General features: G+C 43.5%; 1 protein-coding gene across 1 annotated transcript in view; it reads right to left on the bottom strand.

Moving 5' to 3' along the window:
* Positions 1–1,720: 1,720 nt before the first annotated feature.
* Positions 1,721–19,620, bottom strand: part of ZNF532 (zinc finger protein 532) — a 93,717-nt gene continuing 75,817 nt past the window's right edge. The window contains exons 8-11 of the mRNA XM_081097115.1: positions 10,664–10,750; positions 7,118–7,230; positions 5,266–5,413; positions 1,721–3,677 (exon numbers count right to left, since the gene is read on the bottom strand). Of these exons, the coding sequence (XP_080953241.1) occupies positions 3,186–3,677; positions 5,266–5,413; positions 7,118–7,230; positions 10,664–10,750 (840 nt within the window). The 3' untranslated portion in view covers positions 1,721–3,185. The remainder of the gene's footprint in view (positions 3,678–5,265; positions 5,414–7,117; positions 7,231–10,663; positions 10,751–19,620) is intronic.

The following is a 19,620-nucleotide window of genomic DNA, read 5'->3' as shown; positions in this document are numbered from 1 at the left end:
AAGATTTAGCTGTCCTTTCCCTCTGTGACAGTGAGATAAGGGGAAAAGCAGATTTGAAACACTGTTTCCAATAAGTCCACAATGGACATGGAATGTGAGCAAGAAATACATCTTTTTAAGATTTAGGGTTGTGCCCTGGCCAGTTTTTCTCAGTGGATAGAGCGTCAGTCCAAGGACTGAAGGGTCCTCGGTTCGATTCTGGTCAAGGGCATGTACCTTGGTTGCGGGTCAATGCCCAGTGCGGGAGGCAACCAATCAGTGTGTCTCTCTCACATCAATGTTTCTCTCTTTCTCTCTCTCTCTCCCCCTCCCTTCAACTCTAGAAATCAATGGAAAAATATCCTCAAGTGAAGTTTAACAAAAAAAATTTAAGGTTGCAACCGTAGCATAACCTAACTTATCCTGATACACTCTCTCCCACCACCCTTCCTAAACACCGTTTCTGGTTAATCTGGTTATGTTGCTCTCCTGTCCAAAGAACTCATCTGTATTGGAGTAAACGCCTTCGTCCATTGTTGAAGGCTTTTTGCAACCTGACCTGAGCTCTGTCAGCCTCAGCAACCACAGCCCCACCAGAGGAAATGGGCTTCTTAAGGATTCATGGAACAAGCCCAGGTTTCTGCCTTTGGTCCGACTATATCCTGTTTCTCTAATGCCCACACCTACAACCACTCCCAGCATCTACAATTAGTGAAGAACAGGTAGAATTCACAAGTTCCAATGTGGCTCACTGCTCAGTGTTCACCACCTTAAATGAAGAATTCATGTCTTTCGTTGGAGCCAAGAATTTTCCACAATGTCCCTTCCCAATTCTGTTTCCCCACTCTGGAACACTTATTAAATTTGTTAGATCTTCTCCTTAGGTCATTCTTGACTTCTAATCTTTTTCATATATTTCATCTCATCTCTGTGCTGTATTCTTGGTAATGTCTTCATGACCTATCTTCCAGTTCACCAGTTCTCTCTTCAGCTGAACCATCCAAATCTCCTAGGGAGACAGCATCCTGTGTTCTTTTTCTACTCTGGGTTTCATATCTTCATTTTGGACCTCAGCACATTTTTTTAAAACTTTCTTGGAGGGTTAACTAGGCATTTAGTAGATGCTAATTTCATATTACCAGGCATTCTTAGGTATTTAAGAGTAGATCAACTTCCAGGTTATCTTATAAAAGTCATAGTGCCACAAACAAAAATTCTAGTAGCATGTTTTGCACATACTTTTTATTTGTTGAATAAATGAATATTTGCCAATATGTACATAAACACAGAGCGAGACTAGATTTAGAGCAAGAATATGGGTTCTAATACGCAAAGCCACTTACCAGCTATGAGGGCTTAGGCAAAGAATTTAATCGGAGCTCAGCTTCCTCAACTGTGAAATTAGGCTAGTCAGACCTGTGCAGCCCACCACACAGGTTTATTGCAAAGTTCCAATGCAGAAACATATGAAAGTGCTATGAATACAACTCAGAGCAATACAAGTATAAATATAACAACAGCAATTGAATGTCAAGTTGAGGAATACTTAATCATGCCCTTGGGTTACATCGATGACCTGATGGCATCAACAAGAAGTGACAAACAGATGATTGCTAATGAGAATGAATATGCCATTCTTCTGCAATATCCTGTAGCCTGTCCCTGAAATTAATCACTTCCTAAGCTTCAGGAAGATGTCACAGTCCCACCATCAATAACTCTCTCACAGAAGCACAAGGGCCAAATGTCCCACGTTTATTTACAGATGAAATGTGTTGAATACAGTTCTGATGGATGTAGTGCATAACACTGGACAGCAGCAAGACCTTTTTGAGGAACCAAACATTGACTACAATATATCATGCAAGTATCTATATGTACACAAAAGAATTCCTTTTCTTAAAAAAAAAAAAAAAGTACAAAACATGTTTAGGGATAAATACAAGATATAAAATGCCAAAGAAAACATAAACAAACAAACAACAAAATAGAACTCTCCCAGAGAACTGTGAATGGAAGGGACAGAAGAGGACTCTACTGCGCTCCCAGTGAGCAGAGCCCCCAGTAAGTGTACTTATTGAAATGAGGGACTAAACCCGGGGCTCAGCGCTGATCTCACGTGGCCATGGCCACGCGCAGGCTGCTGCACTGGAAAGTCGGTGGTTGGAGTTGTGCATCCCAACTCTAAGTACCAGAATGTTTGGCAGTAGCACCCAGAACAAAAACGCCAACTCTTTAGACAGCCAAGGGTTAATCAACTAGGAATTTTGTCTTCCTGTCAAGAGCCAGAGAAATACTTGATATCTTTAGTTGTGTCTTTATAATAGTTAATAAATTACATGACAAAAACTTGACTATAGAAATCTATTGGTCTAACGACGTATTTGTAACTTTTACAGTAGTCCAGCCCTTTCGTAACTTTATCTCCTTGTGCTCTTGAAGCCAGCCTTGCGAATCTGACCCGAAAATCACCAGCCCCCACTCTGACCTTGAGGATAGATACCTTTTCCCCGTAAGATGGAATTAAGGAAATCCTCCTTCGTTTGGGTTTCTGGCCTAAGTTTTTATTCACCTGCAAGGCTGCTGCTTTGAACAGGTTGGCATGGCCCAGAAGATGCCACGCGCCGCCGGAGTGCGCTCGCGTCTGCAGTGTGAGCTCACAGACTAGAGCAGGCACGTTGAGGATGGTGCTAAGACACTTAAAAGTCCCTAGGTGTTTGGAGACCAACAATCACCTACAATGTATGTAGTGAATTCTAAAAATTAAAAACACTAAAAAAGGCCTTATCTTAGCCTGTAATTAGTTAACCCTTTTAAATCCATAACATACAAAATGGTTTATTTGAATTCAGGAACTGCCCCTGTTACTAAGAACTCTGTTTTAAAGGAACAATACAAAAAGAAAAATGCTAACCGCCCCCCAAAAAAACCCAAACTCAAAACATTTTCTACTAAATACTGATACAAACATGTAACAAAGAGTATAAAAAGTTTTCCATTTAAATATATACAAACTCTTTTAAACTCAAATACTGCTTTAATACTTATCGAGGATATACATGACGAGGTGAAGAGGGGATGTTGAAAGAGAATATATTGCAACGGCCTAGACAGTACTGTTAACTATTATACTGCAAACTTTTTGTAACAAAAATGTCTTTTGTATTCCAATGTGGACAGGGATCCCCCTTCTGGAAGGTCTGGGGCTATTTCTCAGCCGAATTCACTCTTTTGGATTTAATGAAGGCCATGCCGTGTGTCCGCATGTGAGCGTTTAAGGCAGCTTCCGTTTCAAATGTTTTTGCACACACTTTGCACTTCCTGTCAGACACGGCGCCGTCGGCTGCCTCATGCTCGGGGCTGGGCTGGCTCTGCTGGTTCTCCTCCCCGGCCCCGTTCTGCTGGGACACGGGCTGCGGCTCCTTCAGCTTGTGCACAATGAACAGGTGCCTGGACAGGGACACATGCGATGTGTAGCAGAGGCCGCACTCCCGGCACTGGTAGGAGGAGCCGTCGGACTTGTGCTGCGGGATGTGTTCGTGGAACTGGAGCAGGTTTTCGGTGGTGAAGCCGCACACAGCACACTTGTGAACCTTAAACACATTTATCTTGAGCTTTTTCAGTGGTTGAGTAATCGCTCCCCTGGGAGGCCTGAATTCTAAAACTGGTTCTTCCAACTTCCGCTTGGGGCTGGGAACCTTTGGGAAAAAAAGACACAACTGAAAGCCGTTCTGCTGGGTGGGTGACAAAGGCCCAGCTCCCTTGGGCTCCGAGCTGCCGGGAAACGTGAACTGTGAGTTCCAGGATCGGGGTTTTGTCACGGCCGTGTCTGCCACCCCACTCGAGGCTCGGGCCTTCCCACCCGTTTCACAAATCTGAGTTCCCGTGTTGCCAGGCAGCGCTCCAGCCCAGGGCCCAGCAGGGGACAAACCAGTCCCCGCCTTCATGGAAGGTGGGCTCCAAAGGAGCGTGACAAGCAGCAACCAAGGAGTCCACCTACAGTGTCACACCCAGGAAAACCAAGCAGAGTGTGGAGGGTTGGGGAGAGAGGGGGGTGAGGTTACACATGGTGTGACAGTGACATCTGGACAGAGGCCTGCTGCAGGAGGACGTGAGCCATGGGCCACGTGGGGTAAAGGGTCAGACACGGGGGCTGTGCAAAGCAAAGGCCAGAGGCAGGGCCTGTGCCTGGGTGGCAGCAGGAAGGCTCGTGGGGCTGGAGCAGGGTGACCGGGTGAGAGCAGAGATGAGGCCAGGGAGGCGCAGGGGCTGGGGGACGGAAGAACCCTTGTGGCAGAGAAAAGGCAGGTATCTTGCCTTTTCTGTGACCGAGATGGAGAGTCACTGGAAGCCCCAGTGGTCTAGTATCTGCTCTTTCCTGCCCCTTCCCCAATAGGTCATACCTTTCTCCTCCCTTTCCAGCTTTCTAGATCTGACCCACATCAAATCCCTCATTTTGCGATCTCCAAAAATCCAAACCAAAGGGACTCTCCCTCCTCCCAGCTGCATGGCCCGACTTTTCTGCCTTGTTCATCTCTGATACACCTTGACCTGCCACTCGACCTCCATTCTTTAAAAAGGCAAAAGATTTATACTCTGAAGGGAAACACTCTTAAATTCCCCTTCCCTCTCCCCTCTGGACAATCTAATGCGACATTTGTCTGGCCTCGACCCAGTGATTAACTCCTTGAAAACACACACAGGCTTTACCCAGGTACGTTCCAGACACGGCACCGTGCCAGAGACAGCAGGACCCCTTAACCACCAGCTGAACTCTTGGTTACCCTAAGAGCTCTTGGCACCCACATGCCATGTACACAGGTTATTATAGACAGTGCTGTCTAATCCAAGTTCACTAGCCACTGATGTAAGAATAAGGCACGAAGTCACCATTCTGTCTTCTTTCATTACAAAGAGAAGAGAAAAGGAACCATCCATAACTTTTATTAGGACCCTATCACAACCATTATGTTTCCAGCTTTATACCTCCCTTCTGGCTAAGAGGCAATTTCTGAGTCAACATCAAATTTTAAAATTTATTTATGTAAGTAGATCCCTAAAGCTATTTCTGGAAGGACACAGACAAAACTTAACAAAAATTACCTTTTAGGAGCAAGAGGAAAGGTCAGTGTGGGTACAGAGGAAGACTGCCTAGTATTTCATACTTTCATGCATAGTGAGAACTTTTTAAATTGTGTAACTTTAGAAAGTTTTAAATGAAAAGAATGAATGAAAAAAGCAAGTCAACACAATTCTGCCGTAAAGAGAACATCTGCCATGTCTGACCTTGGTATCTTCTTTTATTTCTATTTCCTCCTCGTTGGTGGCTTCTGTCATTTCTTTCAAGTCAGGATCCTTAATCCCATGCATGAGCTGGATGTGCTTCTCCAGCATCAGCCGCTTGGTGAAGGTCCGCCTGGAGTCTGGGCAGTGCCTGTGGAGCCGAAGACAAGGGGGTGACCTGCTTGCTGAAAGGGAACTCACGGTGAGGGTTGCCGTCGCGGCCGAAAGACCTTCACCACCAACAGTACACACAGGGGTCAAGGTGATCTGTGTGAACACCACAATGCTCCAAAGTAAAGTAGCAACTTTGGTATAAATCGTAGTTTCCAATTTGTGCAAAAAAAAAATTTGGCAGCTTTTGTAAAAAGTTTTCTGACCATTTTTGTGTCCATATAGGATCAGTGTGATTTGGTTCAGATGGAGTATGTCTTTTCTAGATTTGGATTATGCCCTACCAGACTTCCTTTTCATCTTCTTCCCAGTCCAGGCCTTCCTTCTAAATCCTGATTCTTTCAATACAATCTCAACAGCTTCTTTTTACAGAGGTTCTCATCTCTCCAAAATCACTCCCAGCTTTAATGTCACTGAAGGAGCGTCTACGTCCCCGTTTTCCTACCCAAGAAACGTTCCCTAATAGCCAAGCCCACTGGCCCCTCAGCCACCCTTCACGGTGCCCAGAGCCACATGGTGCACACGAGCTACAGACGGGCTGTACAGCTTCTATGTGGTTCAGTTCTCTCTCTCTTTTATGAAAAGTGCCTTAAAGTAACCTTTCATAGCAACTCGCTTTAGGCATGCTCTGTTTGAGTGTGGGATAAAACTTTTTCACTAATAACCAGTTCAGATCAGCACATACTAAGTAGCTCATGACCATCTTGAGTGGTGTGATTATCCAGTGTGTTGGCCACTCAGTCCCATGGTTTTGGTGTCTCGGCCAACAGCGTACCGAGACAGAGCTGCCCTGCACGGGCAAGCGGAACTGACTCCAGGACCAGACCCAGCCCATCAGGGCCTCTCTGAACCACTGAGTGGATCAAACTGACTCCACCGTACAACTGCGACTCAATCACTTGTCCAAAATCCTCACTGATAAAACAGACACCTGTGGGTTAACAGCCAAGAACACAGGAACCCACACAGGCTCCTTTCTAGTTTAACATTTTAACTGCTACAGTCCAATCAAGAAACTGCATGTCGCCCTAGCCCAGTGATGGCGAACCTTTTGAGCTCGGTGTGTCAGCATTTTGAAAACCCTAACTTAACTCTGGTGCCATGTCACATATAGACATTTTTTGATATTTGCAACCATAGTAAGACAAAGACTTATATTTTTGATATTTATTTTATATATTTAAATGCCATTTAACAAAGAAAAATCATCCAAAAAAATGAGTTCGTGTGTCACCTCTGACACGCGTGTCATAGGTTCGCCATCACTGCCCTAGCCTGTTTGGCTCCGTGGATAGAGCGTTTGCCTGTGGACCAAAGGGTCCTGGGTTTGATTCTAGTCAAGGGCCCGCACCTTGGTTGCAGGCTCCTCCCTGGCCCGGCAACCAGGGCCGTGCAGGAGGCAACCAAGCGATGTGCTTCTCTCACATCGATGTTTCTCTCTGTCTTTCCCTCTCTTTTCCACTCTCCCTAAAAAAAAAAAAAAATCACTGGAAAAATAACCTGGGGTGAGGATTAAAAAAGAAGAAGAAACTGCATGTCAAAACAACAGAATACAATTAAGAAATGAAATCTATAAACTATGGAACAGAGAGGATGGGAATGGAAAACGAATGGTAACATATGAAAAACCTCGGTGAGATCCGCTCAGCCCGCCTGTGATCCCACATGAGAACCCAGAACTTACGAGCAGGTGTAAACTTTCCTGATGCCTTTGTGCTTGATGCGGTTGTGCCGGCACAGGCTGTGTGAGGAGCTGAAGGACTTGTCACACTGGCGGCACGGGTGCTTCTTCATTTGCTGTGTTAGGGACAAGAGAGAGACAGCCACTCAGAGGACGGAAACAGAAAACACTTTAACATTAGGAACAGCTCCTTCCTGGGAGTGTAACTTACATGCTCATACCTGTTAGCAACATGGGCTGGGGTAGCCATGAAGAGGCTAACTTCTACAGAATGAAGCAATCTTTATCACGAGAGTAAAAAATTACAAATGTATTTCCCCAAAACACTTGTTTTTGATTGAGCACTCTCACTTATTTAAGAGAAAACATTACATAAATGTTATTTGCAAAAGAGATATAATAAATGTTATTTTTTAAAGCAACTTAATTCTCCAGTAAATGCCAAATCAAGTCATTATGTAATTCATTATCTCCAGAGAGAATATGTCACCTTATCCAATGTGTCATTTTAAATTAAATTTTTGGCTAATGTTAAACCTCTTAACTTTCTCCCACTTCATGATTAAGGAATCATCCCTTATACTATAAGGAAAGAGTTTTCCAGGAGGCCTTTTGTTTTAAATAACACCATTTGGTTCTATCAAGAACACAAATGTTCGAAACCACTTTATGGAGATTTGCCTGTTGGTATATGGAGAGAGAGAGAGGTGGAGAGAGAGGGGGTGAGAATTGGGGGGAAAACTGGACAGCACAAGAGAAAACTATCAAGAGTCATATAAAAATTTCAAAGTTAAAAGTTTCCCACTTCGGCTAACACATAATTATGTTACCTCGACATATTCCCACATGAAGCATATTAAGTAAAATTAGTGGCTTAACTTTACAACAAATTCTTTGGGTGTGATAAGCATTGCAGTCTGCAATGACACCAGGTATCACGAGTCAATCAGATCAAGAAAGAACTGCCAGCCTAGGAAATGGAACAAAATTTGGCTCAATCCTCATTAAAAATAAGGCTGAAGTTATTCCTAAACCTCTCATGGGAGTATGTTCTCTCAAATAACATTACTATTTTGGGCAATAAAAAGAGATAAGCAAGCAAGCAGCTGATAAATGATAAATATATCTTTCATAGTGCTTTTACATCCCCTGACAAACCTGTCCCAGTGAAACCATAAACAAAGCTAAGTGGCTGAGAATTTTCAGCATCTACTCCCCCTGGAAGTAGCGGTCACACCAGTGGTCACACCGCTGAGGGGGTGGGGAAGCGGAGGTAAAGTACAGGTTAACACAGAGCTTGGGACACAGAAATCCTCAACAAATTCTCTCTTATTAATAAAAGTAAAGTTACACATCCACATTTCATCTTAAAGGAGTGGAAAATATTGTCTTTAAATAAAGCAAGTCAGCCTGGCAGGTGTTCAAAAGGGTCCTGACCCAGACAAAGGCAAAGGAGGACGCTTCTCCTGCTGCAGCTGAAAGCCGGCCCACTGCCTTTCTTGTTTTCCTAAGCGTGTAATCTCTGGGAAAAGGAGGACAAAGCCAATAGCAGCTGGTGCCTCTGAGGCACGCTGTCCCTTCTCCCAAAGGTGTTCCTGCATAAAACACTGGTCACACAAAGCAAGCCATCCCAAAACCCTGGTCTCTGAGATTTAGGTGGGCTGAGAACGAACACGACGTTGCATTTAGAATACAGCCGTAAGGGGAGAACCGTCAGTCATGAACTGTGCTTCAATAGTTTTAAATATCTACTAATACATCTAATTCCCTTTGCACTTTGTACATAAGATGGGCAATATCACGATTACCTGGAAGAATCCAACACAAGACATATTTCTAAAAGCAAAGAAGCCTAAAGGATGAAGGCACTGAAATGTATGTTTCTAACCATACAAGGGGCAAGAGGCCTCAGAGGGACGAACATTGCATTTTCTTTTTAGATGAAGAGCTAAGATTCCACTTTTCATTTTGGTGTAGTTACATTAATAGCAAACCAAAATTTTAATAGGGAAATTTCAATAAAGAAATTCTCAGTAGGTAATAAATTATATGAAGAGCAGTTTAGCTGAATCGGTAATTACTATTTTCAAAGAGATGACAAAATGTGAGATATTGTTCTTTTTCATCATCTTTATTTAAAAAATGCAGAAATGAACTGTGCCAGCCCCAAAACAATGGAGCAAGGTTTCAAAATCACTGGTGACAAGAAAATTACAAGTTTAAATGCCAGTTTCCAAATCAAATCTGCCGTGTTCACAGTACCTAACTAAACAAATGACTTTCTTCTTTGCTAAATTTTAAATGCTAATTTATTTAAAGGTGCTTTAACCTAACTTATTTTCATAACGACATCTTCAATATTATAACAGTTCACATTGTTACTTTATACACAGAAAGCAATTTTTATCAATCAAACAAAAATGGGGGGAAAAACAGTATTAAGAAAGTGTAAAGTTTATCATGGTTCTATTTTCAAAACTTTTAAGGTCATTTACTTCCTTCTGGCTCCAATGTAGGGTAAGCTGATATTAAGGGAACCATGGCCTTTTTATAGTTAACTAAAATCAGAAAATAGTCATGTTTTCCCATTCAATGATTGTTTTGTTTTTACTTGGAACTCTCTGAAGAAATATTGAACAAATATAATAAGCCGGCAGGGACTGAACATTCTTGTAAAACCTTATAGTAAGATATGAAACACTTGGGTCCACTTCCTCCCTGTTTTCCAGTTGTTGACTCTTATCGTCACATTTTGGGAAAGAGAGCATTTGTCCCTCTTAGCAAATTCCTTTGCTCTGAATGCTCTGGCCTGGGCCTCACAGTCTGAACTCCAGGATTTAAAAGGCCCAGAAACCCACTGTTTTCTATGGCACTTGGTGGAAGTGTCTAGGGTTGCCTTTGGCTCTGTCACAGTCATTCATTCTCCGGGCTGAGAACTAGTCCCTCCTTGTCTCTTGGCTTGAAGGCCTCTCTGTGTGCAAGAAGTTAGGGGAGAAAAGTCCCACCTTCACAAATGCAATTGGCTAGCCATCCTCTTCCCCTCTTCCTGAGATTGCTGCCTCCTGAGGCTCTGCCTTGCCCCAACATGCAAAAAGCCTCCTTACTGACCCTCGTGCATCCAGAAACACCCACAAATTTAAGATTATGAGGAACAATTATTCCCAAACCATGCTGACACTCGTCAGCTCTACCCTCTTCTATGAAAAAGGAAAAATCAACTACATAATTTAAATGTATCATAGCAGCAATCCCTCAGAATATAACTCCTAACTGGGCCCTCCCACCCACCTGGAAATCTATTCTGCTGATAGACCCACACACGGTACAATCAGTTCTGCTATAATGCGGCAATGTACATATAACACATTATAAACCACTGCACTATGCAACATCAGTCATTAAAAACTACAGGGCTTCCAGCCAAAATTAAGCTAGGGCATAATACTCAAAAAATCAGTCAGTGGCATATTAATAAAACAGTAGCATGGTTTTATACATGTCAAATGATTGAGAAATATAAGATACTGCAACATCAAAACGACACTTTACCTTGTAAAAGGCTTGCAGTTTGCTTGTGGAAGTGGGGTCCCAGGGCTGTGGCTTTTGAGTTTTGTGAAGTGGTGGAAGAAGGGTTATCTGAAATCGGAGGGTCGGAGGGAAGTTGTAACACCAGGTGTGGACCAGTGTGACTCAACACAGGGAGATGGGGTCGCAGGGGAAGCCTGAGGTGGGGTGTGTTTGCTTATTCCTACACAACTCCAATCCAGTTTTCCATACTCACCTAGTGTTTCTCAGGGATGAAGTCACGTATGAGCAAACTCAGACTTGAGGTTATGCTACAACTGTCCCCTGATGTATCAATTGCGTTGGAACAGATTTGTGTTTCCAGTGCAAGAGTTATAATAGCACTGCCTACATATGCACAGTTATTCCCTGCAGCACTGTGTACAAAGGAGAACAAATTTGGGTCCATCAAAGGAGACTTGGTCAAATATAGTCTATACCCTGACACAACAACATTTGTGCCATGTGGTGACAGAAAAGAATGGAAGATCTAAATGCAATGGTATGAAAAGAACTGTAACATATATCATATTGAGAAAAGACTGGAAATTTATGTTCACAAGCTGTGTTCTGTTAGAAATTGTACAAATGAGAACATCTATCTATAATAATAAAAGTGTAATATGCTAATTAGACCGGACGTCTTTCCAGACGTTCTTCCAGATGAAGCCCGAGTCCCTGGTGCCTGCCGGCAGCCAGAGGGAAGCCTGGGACCCAGGTGCCAGGGGGAAGCCAGTGCCAGCAGCCGGGAGAAAGAAGGCTTATTACTCTTGCACGAATTTCGTGCATCGGGCCTCTAGTATATATATAAAAGCCTAACTGACTGCCTGACCCTTTCACCGGTAGCTATGACGCACACTGACCACCAGGGGGCAGACACTCAACGCACAGGCATGGAAACATGGAACAAACTGATGAATCTCAGAGGGAAGGGCGGTGGGAGGAGGGCAGAAAGAGATTAACCAAAGATCTTATGGGCATACTAGAGGCCTGGTGCATGGATTCGTGCACCGGTGGGGTCCCTCGGCCTGGCCTAAGGGGATCAGGCCGAAACTGGCAGTCCGACATCTCCCAAGGGGTCCTGGATTGAGAGAGGATGCAGGCCAGGCCAAGGGACCATGCACCGGGCCTCTAGTATGCATATAAGATGATACTTACATATAGAGAACCTTCAAGATGCATGAGAAACCTGGTGATTTTAGCTAGCAAGGGTAGGGATGAGGCTTTTCACTCTATTCCTTCCTTCATATTGTTTGGATTTATAAAACACGTGAATATGGCACATATCAAAAAAATTTGGTTGCCTCAAAAATAATGTTAAGTTAGGTTTGCTGCAGTATAATCCACAAAATGTAAAATACACTCTTTTTAATGTAGAGTTCTAGGAGGTTTGATAAATGGATACACTTGAGTAACTGCTGCCACTATCAAGATATATAATTCCATCACCCCCAAATCCCCACATGCCCTTTTATAGTCAACCCCTCTTCTTACACCCAGTTCTTGGTAACTACTGATCTGTTTCTATTCTACATGTTTGCTTTTCCTTTCAAGTGGAACCATACAGCACAGCAGGTAGGTTTTTGAGTCTGGCTCCTCCCCTGGGCACAATACATCTGTAATTCATCCACGCTGCTGAGTGTGTCGGCTGCCCGCTTCTTCTCACTGTGGAGCAGTCCTCCATCATATGGACACTCTCCAATTGGTTTACCCATTACGAGGGGAAGGACGTCGAGGCTGTTTCCAATTTGGGGAAATTATGAATTGAAACCACTGCCATGTACAGGTTCTGGTGTGAACTCATGATTTTATTTCTCTTGGGTAGACACTGAGGAATGGGATTACTGAGTCATGTGGTAAATTAAATAAGGAACTCTCACACTGTTTCCAGATTGGCTGTGCTTTGCCTTTCCACCAGCAATGGATAAGGATGCCAACTGCTCCGCAACCTTTCCAACAGTTGGTGCTGCCATTTATTTTCTTGTAGCCATCGTAGAGGGTGGTCAATAGTATTTCACTGTGCTTTTAATGTGTATTTCTCTAATGACTAATAGTACTAAGGTTAAAAAAAATCAATTAACAGATGAAACACCTACTATTATAGCTCTTCCTCCAAAGAAAAACCTTAAACTTTACAAGTTTGGGGGGGGGGGGAGGGGCGGTATTTTTATATCAGGGTGAATTTCAATGCCCTGTAATTTCATTGAAAACAGAAGCTGTGGCCCTGGCCGGTTTGGCTCAGTGGATAGAGCGTCGGCCTGCGGACTCAAGGGTCCTAGGTTCAATTCTGGTCAAGGGCATGTACCTTGGTTGCAGGCACATCCCCAGTGGGGAGTGTGCAGGAGGCGGCTGATCGATATTTCTCTCTCATCGATGTTTCTAACTCTCTATCCCTCTCCCTTCCTCTCTGTAAAAAATCAATAAAATATATTAAAAAAAAAAAAAAAGAAAAGAAAACAGAAGCTGTGAGCCATCATCTCTGCATCCCTGGCCTTCAGCACACAGAAAATACTTATGTGAATGAATTGAATACAGAAAAGAATAACTGACCACAGAATTATCTACTGGAATACTATGAGCAGATTCTACAAAGTAATCACAGAGTAACAAATTTAGGATAAAGTGCTGGATACAGAGCAAGTAAGCACTGCTTAGATTTTGGAAAATGGGTGAGCCATGAGCATGTTCAAATACTGAAGATATAGAGGACAAAGGTAAAAGATGAGTCAATGAGCGGGGAGGAATCCAGACAGAAGGAAGAACCAAACTTCCTGTGGCCGGAGATAAGTCGCTATCCACAGACAGGTGCAATGCTTGTTATGGTCAGCGGTGGGCAGGTGAGGAAGGGACCAGGAAATTGAAAGAATTCCTGCCAGGCAGCCTCCGTTTTCCAAGTGAAGAAAAAATGGTGCATCTAGACCAGCCGTGGGCAAACTACAGCCCGCGGGCCGAATCCGGCCCATTTGAAATGAATAAAACTATTGAAAAAAAAGACCGTACCCTTTTATGTAATGATGTTTACTTTGAATTTATATTAGTTCACACAAACACTCCATCCATGCTTTTGTTCCGGCCCTCCGGTCCAGTTTAAGAACCCATTGTGGCCCTCGAGTCAAAAAGTTTGCCTACCCCTGATCTAGACAATGCAGCCTGTTTCCTTTCTCTTATCTCTTCCAATTATAAATAACAATGCTTATTGCAAAATAAGAGTAAAGATTGCTTCTAATCTCACTAACTGAAGTCAATTTCTAGCTATAGATCCTCCCCACTTACTTCTTTTCTGAACATATTTATGTGTATTTACAATGAGTCTATATTATACATACTGATTTGTATCCTGATTCTTTTCACTTGTAAAACACACAGCTACACATTTGGATGTTTCTACGTTCTTCTCAATGCATGCATAGTACTCTCTTGTACAAATGAGTCATAACTTAGATGTTTTCTATTAATGATTTAAGTTGTTTCAGCTTTCCAGTAATTACAAATAAAAACCTTAGTAGTCAACAACTGTTTCCTTTGTACAAATTTCTAAAAGTAGACTTTCTAGTTTAGAAATTGTAAACATGTTAAGACTCCTTGAAGCTTCTTGCAAAACTGTCCTTAAAAGGACACCACCAACCTAAGTCGGGGCTTGTTCACCAAGCGCCTGCGACATCAGATCACCAGTCATCGACTTGCCAAAGTAATGGGTACAATATTACAGTACACTCTGTCTTTCTCTCAATGCCTCGTGACATGGACATCCGCCTGCACATCCCTGAGCCACTTGTATTTCTCCAGTCAACTGCCCAATCATATCCTCTCTGCAGTTTTCTGTGGAGTGACGGTGGGGAGAATGGCAGGTGAGGAAGTCAGACAGCAGACTGTACAGCCTTGTAAACCAAGGCGAGGGCTTTGGATCATCCACGGTGTGATGGGAGGACACTGAAGGGTTGAGCAGAATACTATGACCAATATACTTTCAATGGGTCACTCTGGCTGCCAAGTGTGAGAGCAGAGACCCAGTGCAGAGACTGTCTGCAACAATGTGGGGCAGATGTGCCGTGTGCTGGGCTTGGAAAGTAAAGGTGGCGTAAGTGGTTGGATTTCATATCTATAGCAAATGCAAAGCTAATAGCATTTGTGGAAGGGCTGGATGTGGGTGACAAAGGAGAAAAAAGAGGGAGTCAAGTGTCACTACAAATTCTCTGGCACCTGGTACTAACTAGGATAGTAGGGGAGAAGCAGGTTTAGGGAAGGAGAGAAATCAAAGGTTATGTCTGAGAGAGGCCCACTGGAGATCTTCTAAGTAGAGATGCTAAATGGGTGGTTAAATTCTAGTCTGAACTCGGGGGAGAGGTCCAGGCCAGAGAAATAAATATGTGAGTCACTAGGAGATGAGTACTAGTAGATGGGTGGCTTTTACAATCATGGGCCTGGATGCGAACTTTCTGAGAGTAAATGGACACATCAACATTCATAAGGCTAGAAAGATGAGCAAGACTGAGAAGTGCGGTCAATGAAGCAGGATAAGAACTAAGAGAAAAGTGTCCGGGAACCTAGCCAAGAAAACAACTGCTTCAGACAGGTCAGACACGATGCTGAGAGAGCCAAGACCCCTGGCTTGGTGACACGGAGTCACTGGGGAGCCCGACAAGAGCAGGCTGTTGTGTGTGTTTTTAATCCTTACCTGAGGATATATTTATTGATTGTGAGAAAGGGGAAGGCAGCAGGGGAGAGAGACAGAGAGAGATTGATGTGAGAGAGAAACCTCAATGTGAGAGAAACATCAACTGGTTGCCTCCCGTACCCATCCCGACTGGAGATTAAACCCGCAACCTACTCATGTGCCAACTGGGAATCGAACCCACAACCTTTTTGGTGCATGGGACGACATTCCAACCAACTGAGCCACCTGGGACTGAACAAGAGTGATTTTGGCAGAGTGATAAGAAATTCATAAAATGGAGAAGACCTGGGGAGTCCCAGCAGGAAAGCGATTTCAGGGGGGGTCGTGGTAAAGGGACACAGAGAAAAGTGGGTTAGGAAGGTAACCTTGTTTGGTTACAACAAGAGGTCCCATGGCCCTCTGTGACTTTGAGAATGTCAGGGAAGAGCTGACGATGCAGGAGAGAGGGCAGGAGTGTGGCTGCCATGTCCTCCAGGGGCCCGTAAGGGGGCTGAGTGGAGCCCACAGACCATGGGCTGTCCTCCTGGAGGGACAGTCACCCTTAGGGGAGAGGGCAGCACATGTCCAAGTGGATGTTCATTGTGCCGAATCTCCTCAGGTGTTACGCAGAATTCAAACTTCTTAACTTTCGAGACTGTCCACAATCTACTCCTCACCCCATCACTTTGGCTATGTCTCCTAGGACTGCATACATGTTCCACTTGAAACCCCTCAAATTCACATCTCAAGACAATGACACCGTCCTCCCCTGCCCTTCCGAGACAGCCTTCCCTCCCCTGGAGGCTCATTCAGACCCTTCCCACCCTCGGGCCAGCTCACCTCTCAGCTCCTTCCCGACCTCTCCAGCCACCATCCTCCCCTTCTCTTGCTCACATCGCACACAATTACCACAGCCAACCATTGGAAACACACAACACAACATGTTCTTTCTCTGCCTAAAACCCAGCCATTGTTCTCTGGGAGCTCAGGGAGTGGGGCCTTTGGACTTGCTACTCACCACCCCATCCTCCCTTCACACCCTCCGGAGGGCATCGCCCTCCAGAACTACCCGCTGGCAGTCACCTAGCCTGTCGTGATGGTTAGTACCAGATCCACACTCTTCTTGCCACTCTGTGCCTGGGGCAAATTCCCTTGTGTCTCCTCCAATACCTCTGGGTAGTGTCTCTTCAGTGAAGTCTTCCCTGAACCTCCTAAACCAGAGGTGGGCAAACTTTTTGACTCGAGGGCCACAATGGGTTCTTAAACTGGACCGGAGGGCCGGAACAAAAGCATGGATGGAGTGTTTGTGTGAGCTAATATAAATTCAAAGTAAACATCATTACATAAAAGGGTACGGTCTTTTTTTTTTTTTTTTTAGTTTTATGCGGGCCGTAGTTTGCCCACGGCTGTCCTAAACCCTGCCACCTCCCACGAAACAGGGATGCGCAAATCTCAGCAACCTAGTACCCTCGGCCTACAGCCAATTCTTCTTTTCCACGTATCACACATAATTTTCATTTTTAACTTCACTCTATCCTCCTCCAGCCTCGTTCCCGGCTGACTACATCCCGTTTCTCACTATTTACAGGGCCTCTGCAAGAACCGAGCCGAGATCTGAACTGAAGCGCCTTTCCCTCAGTGTTCAATTACACACGCCTTCCGACGCCTCCGAGACTCTGGCTCCACACCCAAGCTCCTACTAGTGTTAGTCTTTAAATTGTTTATGCTTTTCCTACCCATTTGTAAGCACTTGCAAGGCAAGAATTGTATTTTATATTTTACTTGTACTCCACAGCAAATTGATAAATATTTATAGAATAAAAGAAAGGTGCATACAAAAGAACAAACACGGTTAAAAGTTAAATATTCCCAAAGTATGAATGAATGGATTGTTCTAAAGAGTATCATAATTGCACATTATTCCTGTAATATTCAAGCACCTGACAGATGAAAGAAAGTAAAGACTGATAACATGAACATGTTAAAAAAGCAATAGTCTGTCTCAGCTTTCCTACAGGAGAAAAATGAGCTGAGTGCCTATACATTATAACTCAATAAAGTTAATTTTTTAAGAAGAAATTCATTGAAGAAATAGGCAACAACATTAGCATAGCTATTCAATAGACAAAAGGTATAATTTTCATTCTGAGAATTCGTGAAACTCTCACCAGGATAAATTTAAAAAGAAATGTTTCACACGTATTTCAGTTTCTTTGTCTATTCTTACGTTAGATCGGGAATAGTCAATATGTGCCCTCAAAACTAGAAAGCTTGCACTGGCCCATTTGGCTCAGGGGATAAGAGTGTTGCCCTGTGGACTCAAGGGTTCCAGGTTCGATTCTGGCCATGGGCACATGCCCAGGTTGTGGGCTCGATCCCCAGTAGGAGGTGTGCAGGAGGCAGCCTATCAATGATACCCATCATTGATGTTTCTATCTCTCTCTTCCTCTCTAAAATCAATAAAAATATTTTTTTTAAAAACTGGAAAGCTTCCACTCCCTTTATGTAAATATTCCCTACAGTGACAGATAGTAAATCTTAAGAAACAGAACTGCTCACCTAAACCACCGATGCTCTCTTAGAAAATGGTAGCACACAGGCAGGTAGCCTTCCCCTGAAGTCTGGAATACTGTGTACATTAATGTGGAAGTTCTTACTGAGAGAATTTAATACCTAGGACACTAGTGAGATTTTTCCAGTTCCTGTCTCACGACATCCAGGAATATATAAACAAATGGGTATTTAGACGAGCACAGAATAGGAAACTCAACTTACACACGTGTGAAAGCACCAAGAAAAATAATTTCTGAATGCTAAATGATCCAAGTTCCTACAAATTAGAACTGAGTGTTTTGGGGAAATATTTAAACACAGAGAATAAACTTAGTCCAGTGGTTGGCAGACTTTTTTCTGTAAAGGGCCAGATTGTAAATATTTCAAGCTTTGCAGACCATAAAGTCTCTGCTGCAACTACTCCCTCCACCTTGTAGTTCAAAAGCAGCCGAAGACAAGGATGTGTAAACGAATGGGCATGGCTTTGTTTCAACAAATTATTTACAAAAACATTAATGACGAAGCTGGGCTGTCAACTATAGTTCAAACCATTCTCTCACATGCTATAGAAAACAGGCAAGTCTCCATCCTTCAGAACCAAATCTATTTAACAAAGGAGGTAATCAAACTAGGTAAAAACAAGTCCTAACTCTAAACAGGGAGAATGGTTTCCTTCTCATAGGACTTGCTCAGAACATGCCCTGAGGACCACCTGTTGCTGTCCGTGCTATTTGGTGAGACACAGAGCTATAATCAAATGCACCATAATGAAAGGCCAAACCGGGACAGAAAGGGGTCCTCCACGGTCGGCCGTTGTGCTCCGGCAACAGGAAAAAGGCAAGTGCAGAAAGAAAGCTGGCTTCCTAATGAAGCTGCCAGAATCCTGGCAGTGACTCTCAGAAATGCCTGCCAGGGAGGGTGTCAAGGAGGGACCCCTGGAAGGAAGACATAGAATGTTTTTTCTTCTCATGTAATTTTTAATATGACCCTTGTGCCCTTTTTAATTAAAAAGCAATCTAAAGAAAACGAAGTCATTGGGAAGGATTTTTTTCCTACAATCACTATTTTATAAAGTGGCAAATACTGCTACAGAATAAAAAATTAAAATATACTGTCTGAAGACCTAAGTAGACTCTTTGTAGTATAGTTCCACAAGTCAAGACAAAAGAACTAGTCGGTCCTTTTTAAGATAATCACAGTTTGATCAGATGATCTATAAGGAATCTGTTAATAACTTTAAAAATAAGCAAGCACAGCCGAAACCGGTTTGGCTCAGTGGATAGAGCGTCGGCCTGCGGTCTGAAAGGTCCCAGGTTCGATTCTGGTCAAGGGCATGTACCTGGGTTGTGGGCACATCCCTGGTGGGGGATGTGCAGGAGGCGGCTGGTCGATGTTTCTCTCTCATCGATGTTTCTGACTCTCTATCTCTCTCCCTTCCTCTCTGTAAAAAATCAATAAAATATATTTTAAAAAAATAAATAAATAAGCAAGCACAAATATAAAAAAGCTAAGCTTAAAACTGACTTGATGACAGTCCTGCGTGACGTACTGATTTCCCAGCTGTCTAAATAAACCGTGTTAATTAATGACCTGAAGGTGTGAAGCACGTGATACCACCAGGAGAGAATCCGTCAGATGACTATGGCAGGGCTCCTCTTGTCTTGGTGTTGATCGCAGTTTTGCAATTGCTTGGCTTCAAGTGGATATGAAGGAAAGAGCCTTTCTTCCCTGACAA

This window comes from Myotis nattereri (genome assembly GCF_964212035.1).
Source record: "Myotis nattereri genome assembly, chromosome: 8".
NCBI classification, from domain to species: domain Eukaryota; kingdom Metazoa; phylum Chordata; class Mammalia; order Chiroptera; family Vespertilionidae; genus Myotis; species Myotis nattereri.
Note: the sequence above shows the minus strand (reverse complement) of the source record. Positions and strands in the feature narration are given on the sequence as shown.